At 42.8% G+C, this 23,754-nt stretch overlaps 1 protein-coding gene across 1 annotated transcript in view; it reads left to right on the top strand.

The window, feature by feature from the left end:
- The window catches only part of LOC126284359 (CUE domain-containing protein 2), a 98,881-nt gene that overhangs the window by 64,522 nt on the left and 10,605 nt on the right, over positions 1 to 23,754 (top strand). Inside the window, exon 7 of the mRNA XM_049983226.1 lies at positions 12,052 to 12,232. Coding sequence (XP_049839183.1) covers positions 12,052 to 12,198 — 147 coding nt within the window. The 3' untranslated portion in view covers positions 12,199 to 12,232. The remainder of the gene's footprint in view (positions 1 to 12,051; positions 12,233 to 23,754) is intronic.

Genomic DNA, 23,754 nt, shown 5'->3' with positions numbered 1-23,754 from the left:
ACAGGGGAGGAGCTCAGATATGTTTATGACTGCATACCTTGCTCCTTTCTGTGCAAAGTAATGTTATGGTGTAGATAATGGAGACTACTTTTGTTCGTAGTGTTATACAGTATTTATGCACGCTGTTGTTATTTTCAAATAAAGCTTTTGTTAGTAAACACAGTTTTTCAAACAATTGCCTGCATGAAGTTTGAGTATGGACTCCTGATATTATCCTTATAGCTTGTTTCTGTTTAACTAATATTTTATTTATATGTTTGAAATTGCCCCAGGAAATTATTTCATATGACATAAATGAATGGAAGTATAATTTTCTAATGCTTTCATCACAAAATTTTTAATACACTGTTAGTGAAATGGTAAATGGTATGTTCACTGCAGAGGCCCTTCTGGAATCAAAATTCTGACTACCCAGAATCGTATATTTTCAGTTATGTTCAGATGTTCTTAAATATATTAACTCTTCCAATTATTTGAGGAGGAAGTTAATTGTGAAAAAAGTCAGTTTTAATGAATATCTGTCCTACTACATTTGTTGAAGATGGTTCTTACAGAGGCAACCTTAGTCTGTCTGGAAAGATAGTTTGTGAAAATGATGGTTAAATATATGGCTGAGTACAGTAGTTATATCAAAAGAGTATTCTTTTAATATTTTGAAGAAATGTTTTCAGCCCCAGGTGAATTTTTACTTTTAAGAGAGAGAATTATTTTCCTGATTTCACTGGAAGAAGTTGAGGCTATCTTGAATTGGTTAATATGTTCACATGTACTGCAATGTTTTGTACTTTGAACTGATTCTTCACATTGCTATATGCTTTGTGTCATGGAACATTTAGACATCTTTAATTACTAGGTCATCTTGTTCCCTAATAGACTTTCACATTTCCCTTCCAATTGTACTTCATATTGTTTTGATTTTGCTTTCAGTACTGGTTTTGATGTGATATTCGAGCTCTGATATTTTTATAACTTTAAAAAAAAACCTTGCATTATATGAAAGCAGTTGCACATACACTGATGGGGAAAAAAAATCCCAACCTCAAAAATAAAAAGTAGAGTAATGAAATTTCAGGGAAACATTTGTCTAGGTAACATATTTAAGTGGTTAACAGGGCAAGATCACTGGTTAATATAAGTGAGAGATAAACCATAGCAAATTTGAAATGATATTACGTTAATAACTGGTGTAACTGCCAGAATGGTGACTGCAAACATGCAAATTTACATGCATAGTGTTGTGCAGGTATCGGATGTCAGTTTCTGGGATGGAGTTTCATGCCTGTTGTACTTGATTAGTCTATATTGGAACATTTAATGCTGTTTGTGGATGACAGTGGAGTTGTCGTCCCTTGATGTCGCATATGTTATCAATTGGAGATGGGTCTGGTGGTTGAGCAGGCCAAGGGAACATGTTCACATCCTGTAGAACTTGCTGGGTTGCAACAGTTGTATGTGGGTGAGCTTTATCCTGTTGAAAACATGCCTTGGAATGCTATTTGTGAATGGCAGCACAACAGGTCAAATCACCAGACTGACACATAGTTTTGCAATCAGGGCACATGTGATAACTGCAAGAGTGCTCGTGCTGTCATACAAAATTGCACTCCAGACCATAACTCCTGGTGTAGGTCCAGTATGTCTAGCACGCAGCCATGTTGGTTGCAGGTCCTCAGTTGGCCTCCTCCTAACCAATACACGACCACCACTGGCACTGAGGAAGAAACAGTTTTCATCAGAGCTCTCTAATGAGCTCCGCTTGGCAACACTAAAGACACATAGGTGGTGGTCTGGGTTTAGTGGAAAGCATGCTATAGGGCACATAGCTTGTAGCTGTCCAAGAAATAACCAATTTGTAACAGTTTGTTGTGTCGCTGTGGTGCCAGTGGCTGCTCACATTGCTGCTGCAGATGCAGCACATTGTAGCAGAGCCATACATCGAACATGATGGGCTTCCCTCTGAGTAGCACCATGTGGCCATCACGAGCCTGGTTTTCTTTTGACTATACATTCTCAGCTACAGTCCTGCCAAGTCTTTCTGCAGATTTGCAAAAGGAACATCCAGCTTCTCGTACCCCAATTGCACAACCTTGTTCAAACTCAGTAAGTTGTTGATAATGGTAGCTTTGTCATTTTAAAGGCGTTCTTGGCGAACATCAACTCAGCACATGCAGTCTCAACGCTAACTGATTGTCATGACTGTTGCAGTGTGTATTTGATGCAAATCTGATTTCCATCTTCACAGTGGTGCTATTATTACCACTATTATGTCACTGGCACGAAATTTGAATAGACATCATCTTTCATATATAGACATACATCTACAAACTTTCATTTATGTCACACAACTCCTCCTTGGTGTTGCGTGGTTGTTTTTTTTTTTTTCCTGCTGGCCATCCTCTGTGATTCTCTCTCTGCTTCATGCCTTTTGTTACCATAGTTCCTGTGTCACTGGTCCACATTTTACAGTTTGCATTGGAAAAATAAGTTAAAGATTAACTAGTTGTTACCCATTTTTAAAGGTATGCAACAATAGGTTGATCATGAGGGAAACAGCACAGTTTGATATGTTTTTGTACCTCACATTTTATGTGTGTACTGGACCTTTTGTTCTTGATATGTATAGTAGCGGTACACTGCACTGATACAACATAGTGAAAAATACTAGATTGATGGAAGGAGTAGTGGCTCTGCCACACTACCAGCCTACGAGGAGTCGCTATATCAGTGCATGTACATGATAGGTTAACAATACTTTCCCTCTACCTGCTCCAGCACGAAGCCTAAATAGGAGGCTCTCACCAAACTACTTATGCAACTACCCCATCCCTTCCTCCTTTGTGGGGTTTGTAAAGTGCACAAGAGCCTCGTAATGTCACCATATAAACGTCTGTGAAACAAGGGTCAGACACACACTTCAACACCCTGTCGTTCACTGCTGTTGATCTCTCAGCATACTTCACCTGCCTGATGAAAGAAAGCGACCACAGCGAATGCTCAGTAATGCAAACTGGACACTACAGCCACTTTGTTGTGTTTGAATACTGTGATACTCTTCAGGAATGGTGGATCATATTACCAGCACAAATCACCAATGCCACTGAAGCATCCCCTCCAAAGACTTCAGGCCAGCTACAAAGGGAGCCTAAATCCTGATGAAGCAGTGAATATGAACGCCACTCTATAGAGTCCGGTGAGTATCTGTGCATACTTTCAGGTGTTGACAGACTGCAAAGAAACTTGCAGTTTTGTCATTAGCAACGGCAAAATGTCATCAGATTATTAGAGGAAGCAAGAAGAGATTATGGCTGAGTATCGTCAATCATTTCACTATAAGTGCAGTTCTATAGGAGACCACTAGGAGGCTTTCCAGTAGAGGTGAGAGGTTCCCAGTGGCTATTGTAATGCAGAATGGAATTCTCAAAGAAAACTCAAGACATTGTCCAGGCAGAAGTGGAGCATTTTGTCAGAGTGACTACTACTGCAGGTCAGGATTCAGTTCTTCAACACTACAGAGGGGCAATTAGGACTTCACATTCACCAATACAACTACCCCTTCTCCATGTGGGAGCTGGATTTGATATTTTCTGTGGCTTGTCACACATCACTTGGACACAATATGTCCCATTACTTTATGTTGTGGCACATCACAGGATGAAGTAATCTTGCTTGTACTTTTTAACTTCATTTCCTGTCTTGTGGACAGATTTTATTACAATTCCACTATTAAAACCTGGAAAAGACTGTATATACCTGAGTAGGTATCATAGTGTTCCCAACATCAGATGTGTAAGAAAAGTCTTGCAGCAGGTAGTCAACTGCTATCTTCTCTGTATCTTAGAATGAAACAGCTTCTTAGTTGCTTTCACTATGGGTTCAGGAGGTATCACTTGACCTTTGGGTATGTATACCTCCTACAAGTGGCTATACAGCAGGTTTCCTTACACAGGCATCATGTAATATTTGTACTTTTTGACATTGAGAGGATCTGGAATACCATTTGGCAGCCTAACATCCTCTGACACCTTCTTCTTTTTGCAATGAATTTCAAAAAATCAGTGACCCCCTATCTGATCACTTTTAACAGAAGAATTGGTCCCTCGGAGGTGGGTTTTAAATTCTTGCCGTAGCTGTTAATAGCCCCCTCCCCCAGGGGGCTCACGGTTCTTTCATGAATTCATGCATGGCGCACACGGGGCCCGCTAGCTAATGCAACAAATTTTTCCTTCCCTGGCGGCATTTCCTTCACCCTGCCCTCCCTCCCTATCGTCGCTCCTCCTCCATTGCCCCCTCCTACCCCTCTCTCAGTGTTCTGATTTATATCGAGCTGGGCTATCCACATGATTTCTTATATTGGTTGCAATTTTGTTCTTTTTGCCTGTTCTTTCACTCATTTTGGTGTTTAGGTCTCCGCCTGAGGTTTAACTTCCACTTCAAAATTTCCTGTTTTTAGTCTGAGTCATTTGGGGAAGAACTCCCTCCCTAGCATCTACGGTGTGAATACCTCTCCCCTCCTTCCTTTTCTTCTCCCTTACTCACTATAGCCCCCTTCCACCCTGTTAGGTCACCAGCACGTTTAGCCAGTCCGTGAGGTGGGTCTGTTATGTACCCATATGGCTGAGCTCCATGACGACACAGGGATCACACTACTGATACCTGAGTTGTTCACTCCCCATGTATGCCAAGGAGCGGTGGCTTATCTTCTCAGAGCATCAGAACTCCTGGCAACAGCCACTGTGCCAGACGCCCCGTGCTGTGGCTGGGTGGTGCCGGTGGTGCCGTGAGGAGATCCCCTGGTCAGAGTGGATGGTATCAGTGCAGATGCTTGGTACATGAAGGGTATCAAGCGGCAAAAATCTGGCCATTCTCAAGTGGCCGTTTCTTTGAATGGTGAAGGATCATTGAATCCTGCTCCATATGACCCAGAAACCTTCCCTTCCCTGGCCACACCATTGGAGGAGGGCCAGGCTCGCTGTCTTGGGATGAAACACTTTCCCCACTACCTCATCTGTACCAGGACAGATGGAGACACGTTCAGCACCACAAAACCATTTTTTTGTGAAAACTATTGAGGACAAGTTTGGTGAAGTGGAATCTCTTAGTAAGATGTGGTCGGGCTCCCTGTGGGTCAAAGTCTCCTCTGCTGACCAATCTGCAGCTCTTCATGCTTGTGATTGTCTTGGAAACATTCCAGTGTCTATTACTTTGCACAATTCTCTGAATATTGTCCAGGGAGTGATTTTTCGTAGCGACCTCATCCTCCAAACTGATGAGGAACTCCGGGCTAATTTGGAGTGGCATGGCTTTCATTTTATTCTACATGTGCAGAAGGGTCACAAAGACAATTGCACCAATTCTGGCATCTTCAGTCTGGCTTTTGAGGGGCAACCCTCTCAGAGAAGGTCAAGGTTGTGTTCTACAGATGTGATGTGGAGCCATACATCCCTCCACCTATGCTTGCTTTTTGGGCATATGTCTTCCTGCTGTATGTCAGACGTGTCTTCCTGCTGTATGGCAGACGCTCTGTGTGGTGACTGTGGGCACCCTCTCCATGAGGGAAGCTCCTGTGATCCCCCACCTGTGTATGTCATTTGTGCTAACTGTCACTCCTCTCACTCACCAGACTGCCTGGCTTACAAGATAGACCATCAGGTCCTAGAATAACAAGTCCCTGGATTGCCTGTCTTATGCTGAGGCTCTCCAAAAGTATGGGAGACTCCAACCAGCATCACTATCTTCAACGTTTGCCTCTGTTACTTCATCTCCTCCTCTTCACTCATCCTTGCCCGAGCTCCGTCCCTCTCTCCCCTCTCCCTCCTCTGCAGTTCCCACGACCTCCCATCAGGGAACCTCTCCCCCTCCCCAGCTGAAGAAGTGCCCCCCTTCTTTAACACCTGACAGTGATCAGGCTCTTTCTCAGGGCCTCTCTTCCCGGCACCTCTCAGGCTGGAAGACTCCTACCACCACTCGTCCAAGAGATGAACCATCTGTGCACCCCAAGATAGCCACTCTCTTTCAGTTCCCAATCTTACAGGCGCATGTACTTCCTCTGTGCCCTACCCTCCTCCACCTCTGACAGAGAAGAAGAAGAAGGAGAAGAAGAAGAAGAAGAAACAACCTAAATCCCAAAACAAGGTCCCCTCCCCAGTGCCTCTGGATGTGCCATCTCCCCCCTCGCAACCTGAGTCTGACATCTTATTTATGGATGTCGCCTCGTCCTTATTAGTGACAGCTACTGACCGAGTGATATGACCTTCACTTGGCTTCTTTATGTCTAACCTGGACTCTCGCCACACAATCATCCAGTGGAATTGCAATGGATACTGTCATCACCTACCGGAAATGCAATGCCTTGTCTCCTCCTACTCTGCATTCTGTCTTGAAATACATTTCTGTAATGACCACTCTCCAGGATTTTGTGGTTATCAGGTGTTCTGTCGGAACAGTGCAGGCCCGGGGCAGCATCTGGTGGGGTCTGCACTTTGGTTCGCTCCGATGTCATTAGTGACTGGATCCCACTACGTACCATCCTGGAAGCAATAGTGATTCAAGTCCAAATGACTCTGGCAATCACCATGTGCAGTGCCTACCTCCTTTCAGGTAGGCCTCTTCCTTAAATTGCACTGTCTACCTTAATTCAGCAACTCCTGCCCCTGTTTCTCCTCCTTGGGGACTTCAGTGCCACTACCACTGTGTGGGAGTGTCACTTCAACAGGTAGAGATCTCCTAATTCACCAACTTATCTTGGACCTCAATTTTTGTCTCCTCAACAATGGTTCCCCTACCCACTTTAGTGCTGCTTATGGCACGTTTTCTGCTATTGGTCTCACGATATCCTCCGCTGCGCTCATGGCTTCCCTACATTGGTCATCCCATGAAAACCTTTGTGAGTGACCACTTTCCGGTGATTCTAGTATTGCCCTGCAGCCGCCAGGCAGATGGGCCTCCACATAGGGCATTTTGCAGGTCCAATTGGCCTTTATATATGTCTGCTGTGCTCTTCAACACCTTCTGTGCAAGGTGACTGTTACACTATTCTTCATGTTGCTGGCACTGCTGTCCCCCCTTTCCACAGGTCTCCCTCGTTGTCAACCGGTACCGTGGTGGACAAAGGATGTTGCAGTCACTGAGCAGGACCACTGACAGGTGCTGCAGTGATTTAAGCAACACTCTTCACAGACCAAACTCCTCACTTTTAAGCATCTCTGTGCTAAGGTGTGTTACCTTATTAAGAAGAGTAAAAAGTAATGCTGGGAGAGCTATGTTTCCTTCCTGGGGACATATTCCTCTTCAAGTTTGGTGCAAGTAGCCTTCTGGGCTGCGAGCAACAGTCAACTGTCTAGGGTCTTAACCTCCAAGGTGCTCTGTACACTGATCCATTGGTCCTCACAGAACACCTCATGACACATTTTGCGATAGCATCGGCATGCTCTTCCTATCCTACCACCTTTCTCTGGCAGAAATGCAGAGTTGAACAGACCCCATCTGTTTCATCCCGCACCATGCTGAGGCCTATAATGAGCCCATCACTTAATGGGAATTCTTGCAGGCTCTTCCCTTTTCATCCACAACCAGATGGTCCAACACTTGGACATTCCCCCAAGGCAACATCTCCTCAGCGTCTTCAGCCACATTTGGCTCATGGATGCTTTTCTGTTACAATGATGAGAAAGTGTAGTTATCCCCATCCTTGAGCCTGGGGAGTCTCTCGACAGCTACCACCCAATTAGCTTGACGAATTTACTTTGTAAACTGCTCAAGAGGATGGTCAGCTTCATATTATGTTGGGTACTCAAGTCTGTGGGCCTTTTCTTACCATATCAGTGTGGCTCCCAAGCAGGACAATTCCCAACTGACCATTTATTCAGAAAGGAAACAGCCATCCGACAGGCTTTTACTCACCACCGGCACCTTGTCGTAGTCTTTTTTCACCTACATAAGGGATATGACATGGCTCGGCGCCATCACATTTTAGTTACCCTCCATGACTGGGCTTCCATAGTCCACTTCTGAGTTTTATCCACAAGTTTTTATCTCATTGACTCTTCCAGGTTCGAGTTGGCACTTCCCTCAGTGACCCTTGAATTCAGGAGAACGGTATCCTACAGGGTTCTGTGCTAAGTGTCACACTCCTTTTCATTGCCATCAATGGGCTTCTGACCTCTGTTGGACCTCTGGTTACCCCATTGTTCTACATCGACGATTTTTGCATCTGGTGCAGCTCCCACTTGGTAGCAACAGCTGACCACTGGCTCCGTGGCGCCATCCAATGGGCCTCTGCATGGGCCACCTCCCATGGCTTCCAGTTTTCTCCCTCCAAAACACAGGTTATGCATTTTTGTCATCGACCCATAGTACACCCCAGTCCAGAACTTCATTATGTGACCAACTCCTTGGTAGTAATAGAAATGCTTGCTTTTTAAAGCAATAGACAACATTTATATTACTACCAAGGATTTTGTAGGTGCTCAAGTCATCTCGCATGGTCCATTGGTGTTTTGAATTTCACTCTCACTAACTAGAATACGAATGAACACGGTAACGACTGGGTCACTGTTGCTCTTGTACGTGGACCAAAAGTCGATAAAGTTAAAGGGCTATATAATTTCAGTTTACGTGATGTCATCACTTATCGGACATTTCAGATTTGTGAAGTGTACAACAGAGATAAGGGTTCATCGTATTACGTGTCCCATTTCTTGGGCCTTATTTTTGATAGCAAGCTGACATGGTTGCCCTACATTTGCCACCTAAAGACTATGTGTATACAGAAGCTTAACACTCTCTGCCTCCTGGCCCTTACACCTTGATGTGCAGACTGTTCCGCTCTTTAGTGTGGTCTGGGCTTGTCCAGACTAGATTATGGTTGCCAGGTTTATGACTCAGCAGCTCCTTCTACTCTGAAACTGCTTCATTGGGGGCGCGTCTGGCTCTTGGTGCCTTTTGCACATGTTATACTGATGGTCTCCTCACAGGAGCGGGGATTCCCCCTTTACACACATGACTGAGCCAGCTCCTCGTTTCTTACATAGTCGCCATTCTGCCATTCGCCAATTCCGTTACCGTCCTGAGTACCCTGTGCTCTTTGCCAGCGAGGGATTTCTCCCTCCTAACACCTGCCCATGGGTGGGATTGCCGATTGGCATGCATCCCATTTCCCCCTGTCAGGATCTCCGTCTCCACTCACTGGAATGCACTCCCATGTCTTTCCTCCCATAAACCCCCTTGAATGGTGCCTAGACCATGGATTAGGACTGATCTATTGCAGGGTCCTAATATCTCTGTGACTTCTAGGGCTTTCCGGTGTCTTGTTTGTGCCATGCTTGCAGAGTTCCAGGGTGCCGCCATCTTCTACACTGATGGCTCTAAGACAATCGATAAGGTGGAATACGCTTCCATATCTCCTACTGGTTTAGAGTACCATTTATTGCCGGGGTCATGTAGTGTGCTCTGAGGACGACTTCCAGCCATTTGCAGAGCCCACCTTTTTGTTTCTCAAGCCTCCCTCCACAGTGATTTAATTTGTTCAGAGTGAATGAGCAGCCTGCAGGCTATTGACCGATACTACTCTCTTCACCCTTTGGTCTCTGCTATCCAAGGCTTTCTCTCTTCCCTTGGGCATGCTGCCTGTTCAGTTGTCTTTCTCTGGGTCCAAAGCCATCTGGGCATCCCAGGGAATGAACTGGCTGACCATTTGGCTAGAGAAGCAGATACTTGTCTCCCATTGCCTTTCATGATTCCAGCTGTGAATATGCGGATCCATATCAAATCTCTCTTTCCCCAAAAATGGAATGATATCTGGTGTGTTACTGCTCGTAGTAATAAACTCTGCACAACGAAAGAGTCTACTGCAGTTTGGCACTCTTCCTTCCACTTCTCCTCAGAGGAGTCCACCGTTTTATGCCGTCTATGCATTGGTCATACCAGGCTCACCCATTGTTTCCTCGTGCGCCAACCCACTCCCACAATGTGGTTGTGGAGCCAGACCAGACTGACGGGTCCCAAATATTGGTGGAACGCCCCCTTCGTTCTGCCCTTTTGCTAAATATAGTCTTATCGATACCTTAAATTTAATATTAGCAGATGATTCACGGATGGTTAGACTGGTCCTCAATTTCCTCTGTGAAAACGCAATTGGTGTAAAATCTTATGAACCTGAAAGCACAATGCCTAAAAACAAAACATTTTAAAATGTTGTAGCCATAGCACATGGGAAGCAGACAGAATCTGTATGCATCAGTTTTACAAAGCATTCCTGCACCTTGACTTCATTGTTGGTGCATGGTATATGAGTCTGCAAGACTCTCCTATTTAAAAATGTGTGGCATACTGCACCATGAAGGATTATGCTGGCTACTGGGCCTTTAAAAATGGGCCCCAGTCTCTGCAATGAGACTGATGAATCATAACTTAACAACAAGGTATGCCAGTCTTGTAAAATATGAGTGTTGATCCATAGTAAGGTTCGTGAAGTGGTAGATCCACAAGCCGAGGTGTCTGACAAAATCTAGCAACACTGCCATGCATGGTGGCTCCCTACTGTTGATCCCAACCTTCCCTGCTTCTTTTCACCATTCACTGTTTGCATAGCAACCACCCATGATGGAAGTCCCAATCGCCACTACTGCCAAATGTGAAATTCATTCAGTTATCTCGTTCTTTAAAACAAAAGGGGGTTCCACATATAGACATCCACTGTTAGTTGTGTGAACTTTATGGCAAAAGTATTGGGTAATTCAACCTGACCGTCAGTCACAAACGGGGCTGTCAACAAGTTCGAGAGACTACTCCTTGAGATCAAAGGCTTACCAACCGTGAACTGTCTGCTTGGGTTCTTCAGATTTGTGCTAGCTCAATGTGAGAATTTTGGCCGAGAAATTGGTGTGCCACAAGGTGTGCCCTCAGTGGGTCTCACAAAGACGACAATTAGTAGAATGTCAACTATGCCCCCCAATTTCTTCAACAGTGTGAAGACAACAGGGAGTAATTGTTGAAATCAATAGTTACGGCCATCAAACTTGCGCGCCTTCTCCTCTTAAGTTTGTGCAAGATACTATGAAACTTGAAACATCAGTTTTCCACATGTGTTGCTACTCTCCTCACATATGGCTTCAGAAAGATGACAAATAGATTGTGCTGTCTCTGTTATAAATGATTTTTGATTGGTACAAGTGTCAGGGACCCTGTGACTCAACAGTATAACTTTACGTTGAAGAGTGTGTAGTTTTCAGGATATCACTCTCACAGAAATTGGTTCTGGTGTTGCAGTGAAAAGAGACAGTTTCCTGTATACTGTCTTAGTGCACACTATTTCTGATGTTATTCTCTCATCTCTCCTCAAAACACACCAGATTTTAAAAAATTCACATTTTACTAAATCCTAGAATTTTGTGTGTGATGTGTATGTTTACCCCTTTGTTTACTGTAATGCAAAATTTCATTTTGCTACATCTCACTCCTTTCTGTCTAATCATGATACGTCTCCTGGGGGAACCTATAAAGAAATCAGTAACACCAAATCTAATGAACAATCCACTTAATTTTTTATAAGACATCATAGTCATCATTGACTATAACAGCTTTTCTTCCAGCCTTATGCTAATTACCAAGTGGTGTATAGTAAAAGACTGTACTTTACATGACAATGAGTTAGTTCTCATGTAAAGAGTGTACAAGAATAGTGATCTATATTAAAGTTGTTAAGTTTGGTAACCATATAGGTTATCTATGCTATTTCTACAACGTATGTATGTTGACATGTTCTTGTAGTTAAAAGACTCAATATACAAATACAACGATGACATGTGTACATGTCAGATTACTTTTGGATTTGAAGTATGCTAAAGCACAGTCTTCTTCAGTATACCACTTGATAATGACCCAAATGTCAAAATTGCAATATTGCAAATAAATAATTTTTTACAGTCAGTGATGAGTATGACGTCTTTTCAAAAATTTTGCATGACTGTCTACATGAACCATGAGATGTTAATCAATTTGTGTAATGTTTCTGTTCAAAGTTTTAATGGAGTTGGTATTTCTCATTGATTACAGGAGCCTAAGAAGCTGGTGAGGTATCGTGACAACAAGATTGTCAGTCTTAAAGGAGAACGTTTCACTGAAGTTAAAAAAGATGATGAAGAAGATGTGAAAAAAACATATGTGAGCATCAAGCCAGCAAGGCAGTATCGTTTCCACTGATATTCCTCCTAGAGCTTATTTGCTCCACAGAAAGGTATGATTCATGTTTAAGTTGTGGGTGGTAAACATCCAACTGAGGATAAGTGAATGTAAAATAATTTACTGTGGAAAGTTAAAAATTTCCTCAATAGAAGCTTTACAGTTATGACTATGATAATCTTGCTGTTTTTTTTTTTTTTTCAGTTCACCATACAGCTTAGGAAGAACATTGCATTCCAGACATTCTCTCTCTCTCTCTCTCTCTCTCTCTCTCTCTCTCTCTCTCTCTCTCTCTCTCTCTTCACACTGACTTTGTAATCAATTGCAAATACTAACAAAGAGATAGAGGGGCTGGCCAGTACTTACCTCAGCTCAGTACAGCCGATAGATACACAAAAAACAGAACCAAAAATATACGTTCCTAGCTTTCGGAACAAATGTTCCTTCATCAGGGGGAGAGAGGGGAAAGAAAGGGAAGAAGGGAAAGTGGATTTAGTTACTCACAACCCATGTCATGTTGCTTCACAATTGCAGCAGTGTGCTTTCCTATTGCTGTCCCCTGGACCCTTCACCGCCCCTCCTCTCCCATCCCCCCCCCCCCCTCTTTTCACCTGAGGTGTAGGGCCCCAGTAAGGCTGGCTTGCTCCTGTGCCTCACAATGTAGAGTCCATGGACTTCGACATGCCATCCTCTTGTGCCTCCTCTCTCCCCTAGCCATCGGATTTGCCCTCCCATCCGCCATTACCACTAGGTCGACTGTTGCCTCCACCTCCTTGCCCTTCTACCGCTCTGGTGGCATCAGCATTGTCTGCATTGGTGGCTGGTCCACTGTCTGGGTCTCTGCCACTCTTCCAGGTTCTACAGAGGAGGTGGTGGCCAAAGCCAGGCCATTTTCAGTGTTATGTGAACTTTTCGGGGGAGAGGGATTTAGTATCAGCACACATCGCGATGCAGGCAGATAAGCTAGTGTAATTATTGTGGCAGAATTGTGTGGACAGCTGCCGTGGGAGGCAAATATGACTTGTGGCATGGGCTGATCTGCTGATAGAAGTGTTAACATGCAGGCGATAGTAAGCCAGGTGGGGCAGATATAATGCTATGTTCAACAACCACAGACCCCTCGTGGCATCTCGAGCCGTATGCCTTTTCTGTGTGCTCGGTCATCAGCCACTTGCACCAGATGTCTGTTCTGTTTAATCCTGTGTACATCCCTACACATAGACTGAATGACACAGTAAGTTTTGATTTCCACTCGCAGGGTTCAGTTCCTCACTTGTTGTCAAGCCACCGTCGACCCATTCTGTATCTTATGCTGACAGCGTTGTTCAACAGCAATGACATGTCTCTGCAGATACAAATCTAGTGTATGTTCTTCTTACATTATGTTAACTTTAAAGCCTCCACTAGTAAAATTTTCATCCTGATATGTCCTTACTTTCAAAAGTACTCCAGTCTGGACATTGTATTGCACTTCAAAAATTAAAGAATCAAGTTATAACTTAAATCATGAAAAATTTTGGTGTCTATAAATTACTTTGAACAGGATAAATATAGTTTTCACTATACTGGAAACAGTGAAATGGACTAAAAGTCTTTTTCAGAGAACACTACATTTTGGAAGCCGTCCTTCAAAAGTATGTGGTGTAAAAATGAATGAAAGTTTATCTAGCATTAATAAGAAAGATGATGGCTTCAAACACCAATTACAAAGGATAATAATGTCGGATTTTGTTAATATGCTACATGTAAAGCATCTGTATTATTATGTTGATTGTCCTGTAATACCACACGGTAAATCTTTCAGGATTAATGGTGTGCAGGAAGGCCATTCAGGTGGAAAACAGGAGCCTACTATATGTACACAGTTTATTTAATGTATTCAGATGTTACAGACATCCCTGTTTCATGTTCATTGCCTGACAAAAAATTTGAAGTGCTCAGAAAAGGAGGAGTAAATGAAATGAAACTTTTGGGTAGAGATGGTTTATGATATTAATTCAGTGATTACAAAATGGAGTCAAATTTACAAAGAACTTTGCATTACAAGCTCACTTACCAGTAGGATGTTGTGCTTCCTCTGGCCTGCATGCGCACAATGATACAGTTGTGACGGGTGTCATAGCTGTAGTAGCCTCTTGAGGCACTTTGGCACACAGCGACCATAACTGGTCTCGATATCCTGGATACTGGCACTGGGCCTGGCCCCACACATTTTCTATCGGGGACAGGTGTAGGTAGTTTGCCGGCCATAGGGGTACCTCAACTTCATAGAGACGTGCTATATTTGGACGAGCATCGTCCTGTCAAAAAATAGCACTACTATACTCTCACATCAGAGGCAAAATGTGAGGGCAGAGGATGACCCAGTGTACCATTATGTCATCAGAGTTTCCTCAATCACCACCAGCCATGACCTGAAGTTGTACCCGATGATTCCCAGACCGTGATGCCAGGTGTAATACCACTGTATTTCTGCAAAACTGTGGAAGAATGGGATCTCTACCCAGGTCGTCACTATACCTGCTGACGATACTTGTCTGAGGTAGTGGGAAACTGCTGTTCATTGAAAATTTCCGAATACATTGCAACTCACTTCATCTGCAGTCCAGATTTCCAGATCATGGCACCAGTCCAAATGCATCTGTTTATGTTGTATTAATGAAAGCCTACACATATAAGGATAATTCCCTAGTTCAGCTACTACTATCGTTCAATTCTTTTATCTTGGCGGTTCGCGCATGCGTGCGCAGAAGCGGGAGATTGGTGCGTTGCCAGTTGTACGCGCCAAGAGAAGCAGCACCATAGTGTAGTTTGCAAACTTACGTTTGGGGGAGGGGGGGGGGGGGGGAGCGCGCTGTTTATGAAGTAAAGCCACCATGGCTGCATTAACCCTTTTGCTGCTACAGAGACATACACCCCGCATTCCGCGATGTGCGCGATTTTGTCATCATTGCACTGCTCACCTGTGCAGACACATGGTGTTTTGACTGCTTTGACACAATTTATCATTCGATTTCACAAATACTATTTGGCCCAAAAATTTGATTTTTACACATCTTCTTGACTGATACCTTCTCCCCATAAATGACTTAATTTTGTTTCGAACTTCAACGCAGTTATTGTGCAGCATTAGATGTAGTAAACCATTGCACGAAATTTTGAAGAGTTTGCAGAGGTAAAAGTCCATAGTGTATAGTTACCATTAGAAATTAAAAAAAAAAAAAAACATTCAAACAAATAAAATTCATGAATTGAGACACTTCGACATTGTTTTTAAATAAAGAAAATATTAAGCACCGTATAAGGTTTGAACTCAGAACCTTTCACTTTGCGGCCATACACTTTAACCATTACGCTAACGCAGCTCAACATTCAATATGTCTCCCGGAGGACTTTAACATATCACGCAAAATACTGACCAACACTGTTGGTACGACTACGAATTACTCACATTTCGTCGAAGTACAATAGGAAATAAACAATTACCGCTGTTCTTTATTGCGAAAAAGCTGTTAGTGAGAATGGTACAAACACCTTCCCTTGCTATCGCTTGAATTAGGAGGCTTATTGCTTGTTTGGTTTAATTAATTAATAGAATATGAAACAATTGGTATAAAAAATGCTTTTTCCAAACTTTCTGTAAAAGTAAGTCTGCTATCGATATTGTTCAATTACTTCATTTATGATTGAACGTTTCTAAAACTGAAGACACTCGTCCAAGCGTATTTCTCTGTTCATTGGCTGAGTGTGTTCTGTGACGTCAGATGCACAGAATGAACCTAAACTCGGGCACCGTCATAAATGACGTGCACTTTAGTCACTGGCCAGTGTGTGGAACTACAAAGCATTACTTATTCTTAGACAGCAAGTGCAAATATGGGAGGTTTCAGTGTACTCAATAAATTACACAGCAATTAGCACTTGTGTCGGTCAGACGTGATCGACTAGAAACATGACGACAAATGTGCCTAACTTGTGTTCCCGTACAGTCCACTGTCACATCTGAATGCCCTGCAAATCTGGATATTGCACAATAGCTGGCCAAGTGGAGACCCACAGTGAGGCTCCTTCGCCGCTCTGGCCGACAGTGCCGCCTCACACGAGTAACACGGTATCTTCGTGATCATCACAGTGGTGACTCGACACCTGATACTGTTCGTGCCCCTCATATACCGTACCAGCGCTGATTATATCACTAAACAATAACAATAACACTAACACACTCTGGTGGCCACTCTACTTGTCACAAGGAATTGCAGTTCTGATAGTTTGCATCCCCACTGATCGTATGTACGTGTACAGAGTTACACTGACATCTAACGGTGCCATCTGGGTGCTTTGTTAGACAGCATATATTCTTTTCTTTGAATACTGTCTGATCTGTGTCCTCTGTGTGAACATACTTTACCAGCTTGATGCGCTTAACTTCTTTGTTCTTGTGTGATTTAAGTAGTTAAATGATAAATGTGTTATGGTCACATACTTGAGTGCCTTGTGCTCATATACAATAGTACACCAGCCTTCGTTGATTCTGTGAGGATACTGACATCTGTAACCACATAAACTTCCACAGTAGATGTTTTCAGAGAAATTGGTATCCTATCCATAATTCTCTTCAAATCAGAATGCAATAAAAGAATCATGACTTGTCAAAGTGGACACCCTGTGACTGTGTTTGAACTAATTCACATGTTTGGTCAGTCAATGCTTTCTTCTACAGGACTGAATGTCGCATGTGCAGTTGTTTTCTTCAGTACACGTCATGTAAGTGACTGGCTTTACGCTGTAAATTTTGCACGTATTTTGCATTAACGGGATTTCTTGTGTGATATATGGACCACTGTAGAATCAACACTGAATCTCTTTCAATCACTGAACTTTTTGTACAGAAGTGTTGAGTCACTGACAGGCACAAACAAAAGAGAAGGAAAACTTGGTGGGTCCGCTCTGTGTCGCATACAGTCAGCACTGTATGGGGGTACTCGCATGTGCATATCGCGCGTCCACTTGCTTGCTTCTGTTTGTTAGTACTCTACCTCAAGAAAGTATTTATTCCAAAAGCCAAAAGTTTTCTTTCTCTTTTTTGTCTCCCTGTCAGTGACTCAATGTTTCTGTTATTTGAGGAGTGGCCTACTGTATTTCTAAATTATTTACATTCTAGCAGAACTTTCCTACTATAAAAATGCAATATTAACCAGCTTCCAACCCTCACTTTTCATGCACAGGTACCCAAACAGACACTATTGGGTTAGGGAAGAATGCATGAGCCAAGGAGGGGGTAACAGGATGGTGCAAGGCAGGAGCGGAAAAGACAGAGGGAGAGGGAGAAGGAGGGAGCATATACCTACATGGGGGAGGAGGAAGAGTGGTGGGAGAAGGCAGTACACAGTCTGGACAGACAAGGAATGCTATGGAATGTGAGGGAAGACGAGGCAGTGAAAAATAGGTTAGCAGAATTTAGGTCGGAGATACTGTGAGAGTGCAGGATATGCTGGAAAGACAATTCCCAACCACATAATGATGCAGCTGTTAATGTCATTTGAAAAGTGAAAATGTAAAACATTGGCATTTTTCCATAAAACATATTTTTCATGCCATTGTGTTCTCAATATTCTGTTGCATATAATCCAGGTGTCAAATCACAGAGGAAGTCTCCAGGTGCCAAATCATAGAGAATGTCTTTTAAACATGTTTTAGTAGAAGGTACATGGTCTGTGTGCCAAATATGCTTCTCTGTGGAGTTCTGAAATTTAAGAAATATGAGAAATGGTTTTTGTTGACTATAGTTCTAATAGTTAAAAATCTGATGCTATATTTCTGTTCGTGCAGCACCACAAATAAACCGCAGTTCCTCATTACTAATGGCACTTGGAACAAAGACTTTCTTCCTGCTTTTCTGTCAAAAACTGCCATTTTTGAGACCTTGATTGTGTACAAAACAAAAGTTGATGCTTGCAAAGAAGAAAACAGCAATCAGCCACTGTTAATAATGCTTTTTATTTACACAAGTAGCACCAATACCTTTTCCATCCTGGCAGGTTTATCTTCAGATGGCTGTTCATATTTATATTACATTTGTTGTTGTTTACATTAGGTGTTCCAAAAAACACAGTCAACACCAATGTAAACAACAACAAATGTAATATAACTGTAAACAGCCATCTGAATATGAACCTGTCAGTTTGTAACATAAATAGTGCTGTTTTCTTCTTTGCATGAATCAACTTGCAGAAACTTTCTTATTCTCATTGAGACCTAGTCAGTTATGGTATTTAGAATGTTCCTAATGAAGTATTTAATATATAATTTGTCTCATTTTTTGTGGTGATGCAGTGAACACCGTAATTTAATTGTATCATAAAAACCTTCTCAATTTTTTAAATACAAATCATTTATGTACAAACAGAGATACATAGTTTTTTTTCATTCCCCTGACAAATGTCAGATTTGGCATTTAGAATGTTTGCATATGTGTTGTAGTGTGCAGCATGCTTGGCAACTAGAGGTCCAAGTTTGCTGTTTGCCAAAGTTTGGCATTTGGCATTCATGCAAGTAGACAGCTAGCTACATGTCATGCCCACATAGAATGCTCCACAATAATTGCAGCACAGCTGTTACATAACATGGTAGTTTCACAAGTGGCCTGCCTTTTAATATGTAGCAAATGCCTTCGACTAGACTGTGGTAGGTGGCAGTGGGTGGGGGACAGGTGTTGCACCTGAGTTGTTCACAAGGAAATGACACATGAGTTAAGGTATTGGGAGTGGGATTGCACTGGGGTGGGAAGTGGTGGATGGGTATATGAGACAGGTCTTACACCTGGCTCATCAAAGGAATGACCTGTGGGGTACAATATTGGGATGGATATGAATATTGTGTAGGTTGGGTGGGCAGCTGAACTTTGGTGATATGGATAGCATTTTGGGTAGGCTATCCCTTATCACAGTCCACAACGAGAGGTTGTTGAAGCTGTGTTGAAGGATGTGGTTGAGCTTTTCAAGATCAAGTTGATACTGGATGATCAAAGGAGTACTGTTTGGCAACTAGTTAACAGGTTTACTGGTGTCAGAAGAGGAGATGGCACGATATAGATGTTAATGGATGAGTTGATTAGGATATTGTCTGTTAATAAAGCCTCTGGTAAAGTTTTCAGCGTATTTCGATGATAGCTGCATTCCTCTGCAGGTGCGGCATGTAGAGGTGGTTAGACTATAAGGAGGAGACTTTTTAACATGGAGTGTGTGAAGTGGAGGTACTGTTGGTGGTTGGTGTACTTGATATGAAATTAAAGTGTCATTGGCAAATTGCTATGTTTTTATTTCTTCTTTCTGAACTTTAATTTCCAAATTTGTCCTCAGTTTTCTTTACTACTTTCTCAGTGTACAGATTGAATAACATCGAGTGTAGGCTGCAGCCCTCATCAACCACTGGTTTCCTTTCATGTCCTTCAACTGACATAACTGCAGTCTGTTTCTGTACAAGCTGTAAATAACCATATGCTCCCTGTATTTTATCTTTGCTACATTCAAAATTTCAAAGACTGTAATCCATTCCACACTGCCAAAAACTTTTTCTAAATCTACATATATAGTGAATGTAGGCTTTGCCTTTCTTCTGCCTGTCTTGTAAGGTCAGCCATAGGGGAAGTATTATCTCGCCTATTCCTATAGTTGTTTGAAACCACCCCCCCTTCCCAGGGAATGGGTGTTTGTTTTGTCCTCATTATTCCATCATCTTTCATGAAAAGTTGCGAGATTGGATTGTGCTCAGATTGGGAATGTGTAGGGGCACTGATGACCATGCAGCTGAGCATCTGACAAACCAATCATCATCATCATCATCATCATCATCAACAACTTTGAAACCCAAATTTGAAGTGATCAGACCATGGTGCATGTAGAAAGAATGAGCATCCAAATAGACAAGTAACACTATGGGCTCTATTAGGCACAGCATAAATACACACACTGCAATAGTTAACTGGGCTGCTGTCGAATTAGATACTGAAAAGCACAACAGGAATTTTGGTATTTAGTAACACAGCTACTCTCAGGTAGTTATTTGGTGACAGTTAGGTGTCTTGATGGAAACACAATCACTGTGAATGATAGTGTGGCTGTCTGCAGACAGGCCACAGGCTGGACTACTGTCTGGCATACACATCTGATAAAGTCTATGTGGTAGTTCTGCACCAAGTCAGAAGCTGGGAGTCCTCAGAGACGATAGTCGACAAGGTAAAGGCTTGAAACTTCCTGGCAGATTAAAACTGTGTGCCCGACCGAGACTCAAACTCGGGACCTTTGCCTTTCGCGGGAAAGTGCTCTACCAACTGAGCTACCGAAGCACGACTCACACCCGGTACTCACAGCTTTACTTCTGCCAGTATCCGTCTCCTACCTTCCAAACTTTACAGAAGCTCTCTGGCGAACCTTGCAGAACTAGTACTCCTGAGAGAAAGGATATTGCGGAGACATGGCTTAGCCACAGCCTGGGGGAGGTTCCCAGAATGTGATTTTCACTCTGCAGCGGAGTGTGCACTGATATGAAACTTCCTGGCAGATTAAAACTGTGTGCCCGACCGAGACTTGAACTCGGCACCTTTGCCTTTCCCTGGCAAGTGCTCTACCATCTGAGCAACCGAAGCACGACTCACGCCCGGTACTCACAGCTTTGCACAGTTCTGCAAGGTTCACAGGAGAGCTTCTGTAAAGTTTGGAAGGTAGGAGACGAGATACTGACAGAAGTAAAGCTGTGAGTACCGGGCGTGAGTCGTGCTTCGGTAGCTCAGATGGTAGAGCACTTGCCCGCGAAAGGCAAAGGTCCCGCGTTCGAGTCTCGGTCGGGCACACAGTTTTAATCTGCCAGGAAGTTTCATATCAGCCCACACTCCACTGCAGAGTGAAAATCCCATTCAAGGTGAAGGCTTGTTGTCGGCCAGCTGATTGCTCGGGAGGATGAAGCAGGTGCAGTGGTCCTGGATTGGCAGTTACAGCTCGATCCTGAGTCAGCATTTGTATTAGTTCTGGTTCGGTGGCTCGAACTGGACTGGCTCACTGTGTGAGTGCAGCAGCATAAATGCTGTGGCAGCAGAGGAATACGGTGCAGCCTTTTTGTGGGCATGTGACATGGCAAGTGCGAGTAGTGCTGTGATTCTCATACCCCCTATTGGCAGTAAACAAGACGCTTGTCATTGACAGGGGCACTGCAGGTTGCTGTGTAGGCTGCCGTAGTTTCTTGTGACAACAGCCTGCTGCTGGTGTCGGTCTGGACTGTTCTGTTTCTTCCTCAATTATGTGGCATCGACAGGCCTGTAATTCAGCAACCTGTGGCAGCAATCTGTATCGGTGGCAGATTGCATGTAGGAAACAGTAAAACTGATCTTCACTAAGGTCAGCCTCTACCAGTGTATCCATTCTCCTCTACATTATTCGTGTCAATGTTTTGCAACCATGACTGGTTTGGTAGTATTCACACCTACCAACACCTGCCTTCTTTGGAATTGGAATTATTACATTATTCTTGAAGTTGAAAGGTGTTTTGTCTGTCTCATATATATTGCACCTCAGGTGGAATAATTTTTGCTGTGACTGGCTTTCCCAGGGATTTCAGTAATTCTGAGAGAATTTTGTCTACTCCAGGGGCCTTGCTTTCACTTAGGTCTTCCAGTGTTGTGCCAAATTCTTTTCACATTGTCATACCACCTTTGTTACCTTCACCTTCTGTTCCTATAATGTGGTTTTTAAGTACGTTCTCCTCGTGTAGACCCTCGACATACTCTTTCCACCTTTCAGCTTTACCTTCTTTGCTTAGCATTGGCTTGCCATCTGAGCTTTTGGAATCCATACAGTTGCTTCTCTTTCCTCCAAAGGTCTGTGTAATGTCCTATAGGCAGCAATCTATCTTTCCCATAGTTATGATTATTTCTACATCCTTGCATTTGTCTTCTAGTCATTCCTGCTTAGCCATTTGGCACATTATGACAATCTTATTCCATTTCACCTGTTTTATTTCCTGCATTTTTATATTTTCTAGATTCAGTTTCTTATGATTTATTCGGTGATTTGTACTGGGCCTTCTCTTTTTACGTGTCTAATCCTCTGCTGCCACCATTTTCATCCCTCAGAGCTACCCGTTTGTTTCCTGTTGCGTTCCTTCCCCCTGTTTCAGTCCAGAGTTGCTTAATGCTCCCTCCAAAACTCTCAACAATTTCTGGTTCTGAGATCCCTACTTTTTTGTTACGTCTTCAGTTTTAGTCTGCTTTCATAACTAATAAATTATGTTCAGAGTCCACATCTGTCCCAGGAAATTGCTTACAGTTTAAAATTAGGTTTTGAAGACTCTGTCTTACTATTATATAATCAATCTGAAACCCTGAAAGGTTCACAAAACTTTCCCTCATATACAACCTACTTTCACGATGATTACACCAAGTGTTAGTGATTATTAAATTATGCTCTGTGCTTGCAAAATTCTACAAGACACCTCCCTCTTTCATTCCTTTCCCCCAGTCCATGTTCCCCTACTGGTTTTCGTTCTCTTTCTTCTCTAGTGCTGAATTTCAGTCACCTGCCACAGTTAAATTTTCATATCCTTTAATTATCTGAATAAGTTCTTTTATCTCATCGTGCATTCTTCCCAGATCCTTATTAGCATATAAAGTTGTATTATAGTGGTGGTTGATGGTTTCTTGACTACCTTGATTACAATAATCCATTCACAATCAATTCATCCCACCATATCGAACTTCGGTCTGTCCATTTTCCTTTTCAGATTCTCTAACCTATTTACCTGATTAATGAATCTAACATTCCATTCTCCAACCCACATAATGTCAGTTTTGCTTTTCTTGAGGATATCCTCCTGAGTAGTCTCCACCCAGCGATCTGAATGGGGACGTATTTCACGTCCTGAATACTTTACCCAAGAGCCAAGAGGACGCCATCATCATTAACCCCCGTACAGAGCTGCATGCCTTGGGAAGAGGAGAGGGAGGTGGGGGGGGGGGGGGGGGGGTTGTAGTTTTGCCTTGCTTTCAGCCATTCACAGTACCAGCACAGGAAGGCTACTGAGATGTTGGTTAATTTTACAATACCAGATCAGTCAATCATTCAGATTGTTGTCCAAGCAATTACTGAAAAACTACTGTCCGTCTCAGGAGGCGTGGGTTAGTCTGGCCACTCCACAGATACATGATACAGCTGCACATTAACTTCACACATGTGGCCTGCAAGATTTAATTCATAAAGGTACATAATGAGAAGAAGTATTGCAGCTGATGTATTAATAGTCTTCAGGCTGTATTTGTCATTTTATAATGAGACTAGATATTGACTTGATTTTTTGCCAGGTATTTTCATCTTTCCACAATTACATTTCTTCTTGTTCCTAAGTTTATGACTAAGTGTGTACTGTTCTATGCATTGCAGGCAACATTTAAAAGAATGAAGACATTTAGCACTCACTCTCCATGGCTGTGGAGTTATTATCTTTCTTTCTTTCTTTCTGTACTGCCTGTCATTTCAGTGGCATTTCACAGTCATACATATGCTTCGATTGTCATTAATATTTGACTTCAAA

The sequence above is a fragment of the Schistocerca gregaria genome, chromosome 8 (genome assembly GCF_023897955.1).
Source record: "Schistocerca gregaria isolate iqSchGreg1 chromosome 8, iqSchGreg1.2, whole genome shotgun sequence".
NCBI classification, from domain to species: domain Eukaryota; kingdom Metazoa; phylum Arthropoda; class Insecta; order Orthoptera; family Acrididae; genus Schistocerca; species Schistocerca gregaria.
This window is presented reverse-complemented; position numbering and strand designations above follow the sequence as displayed.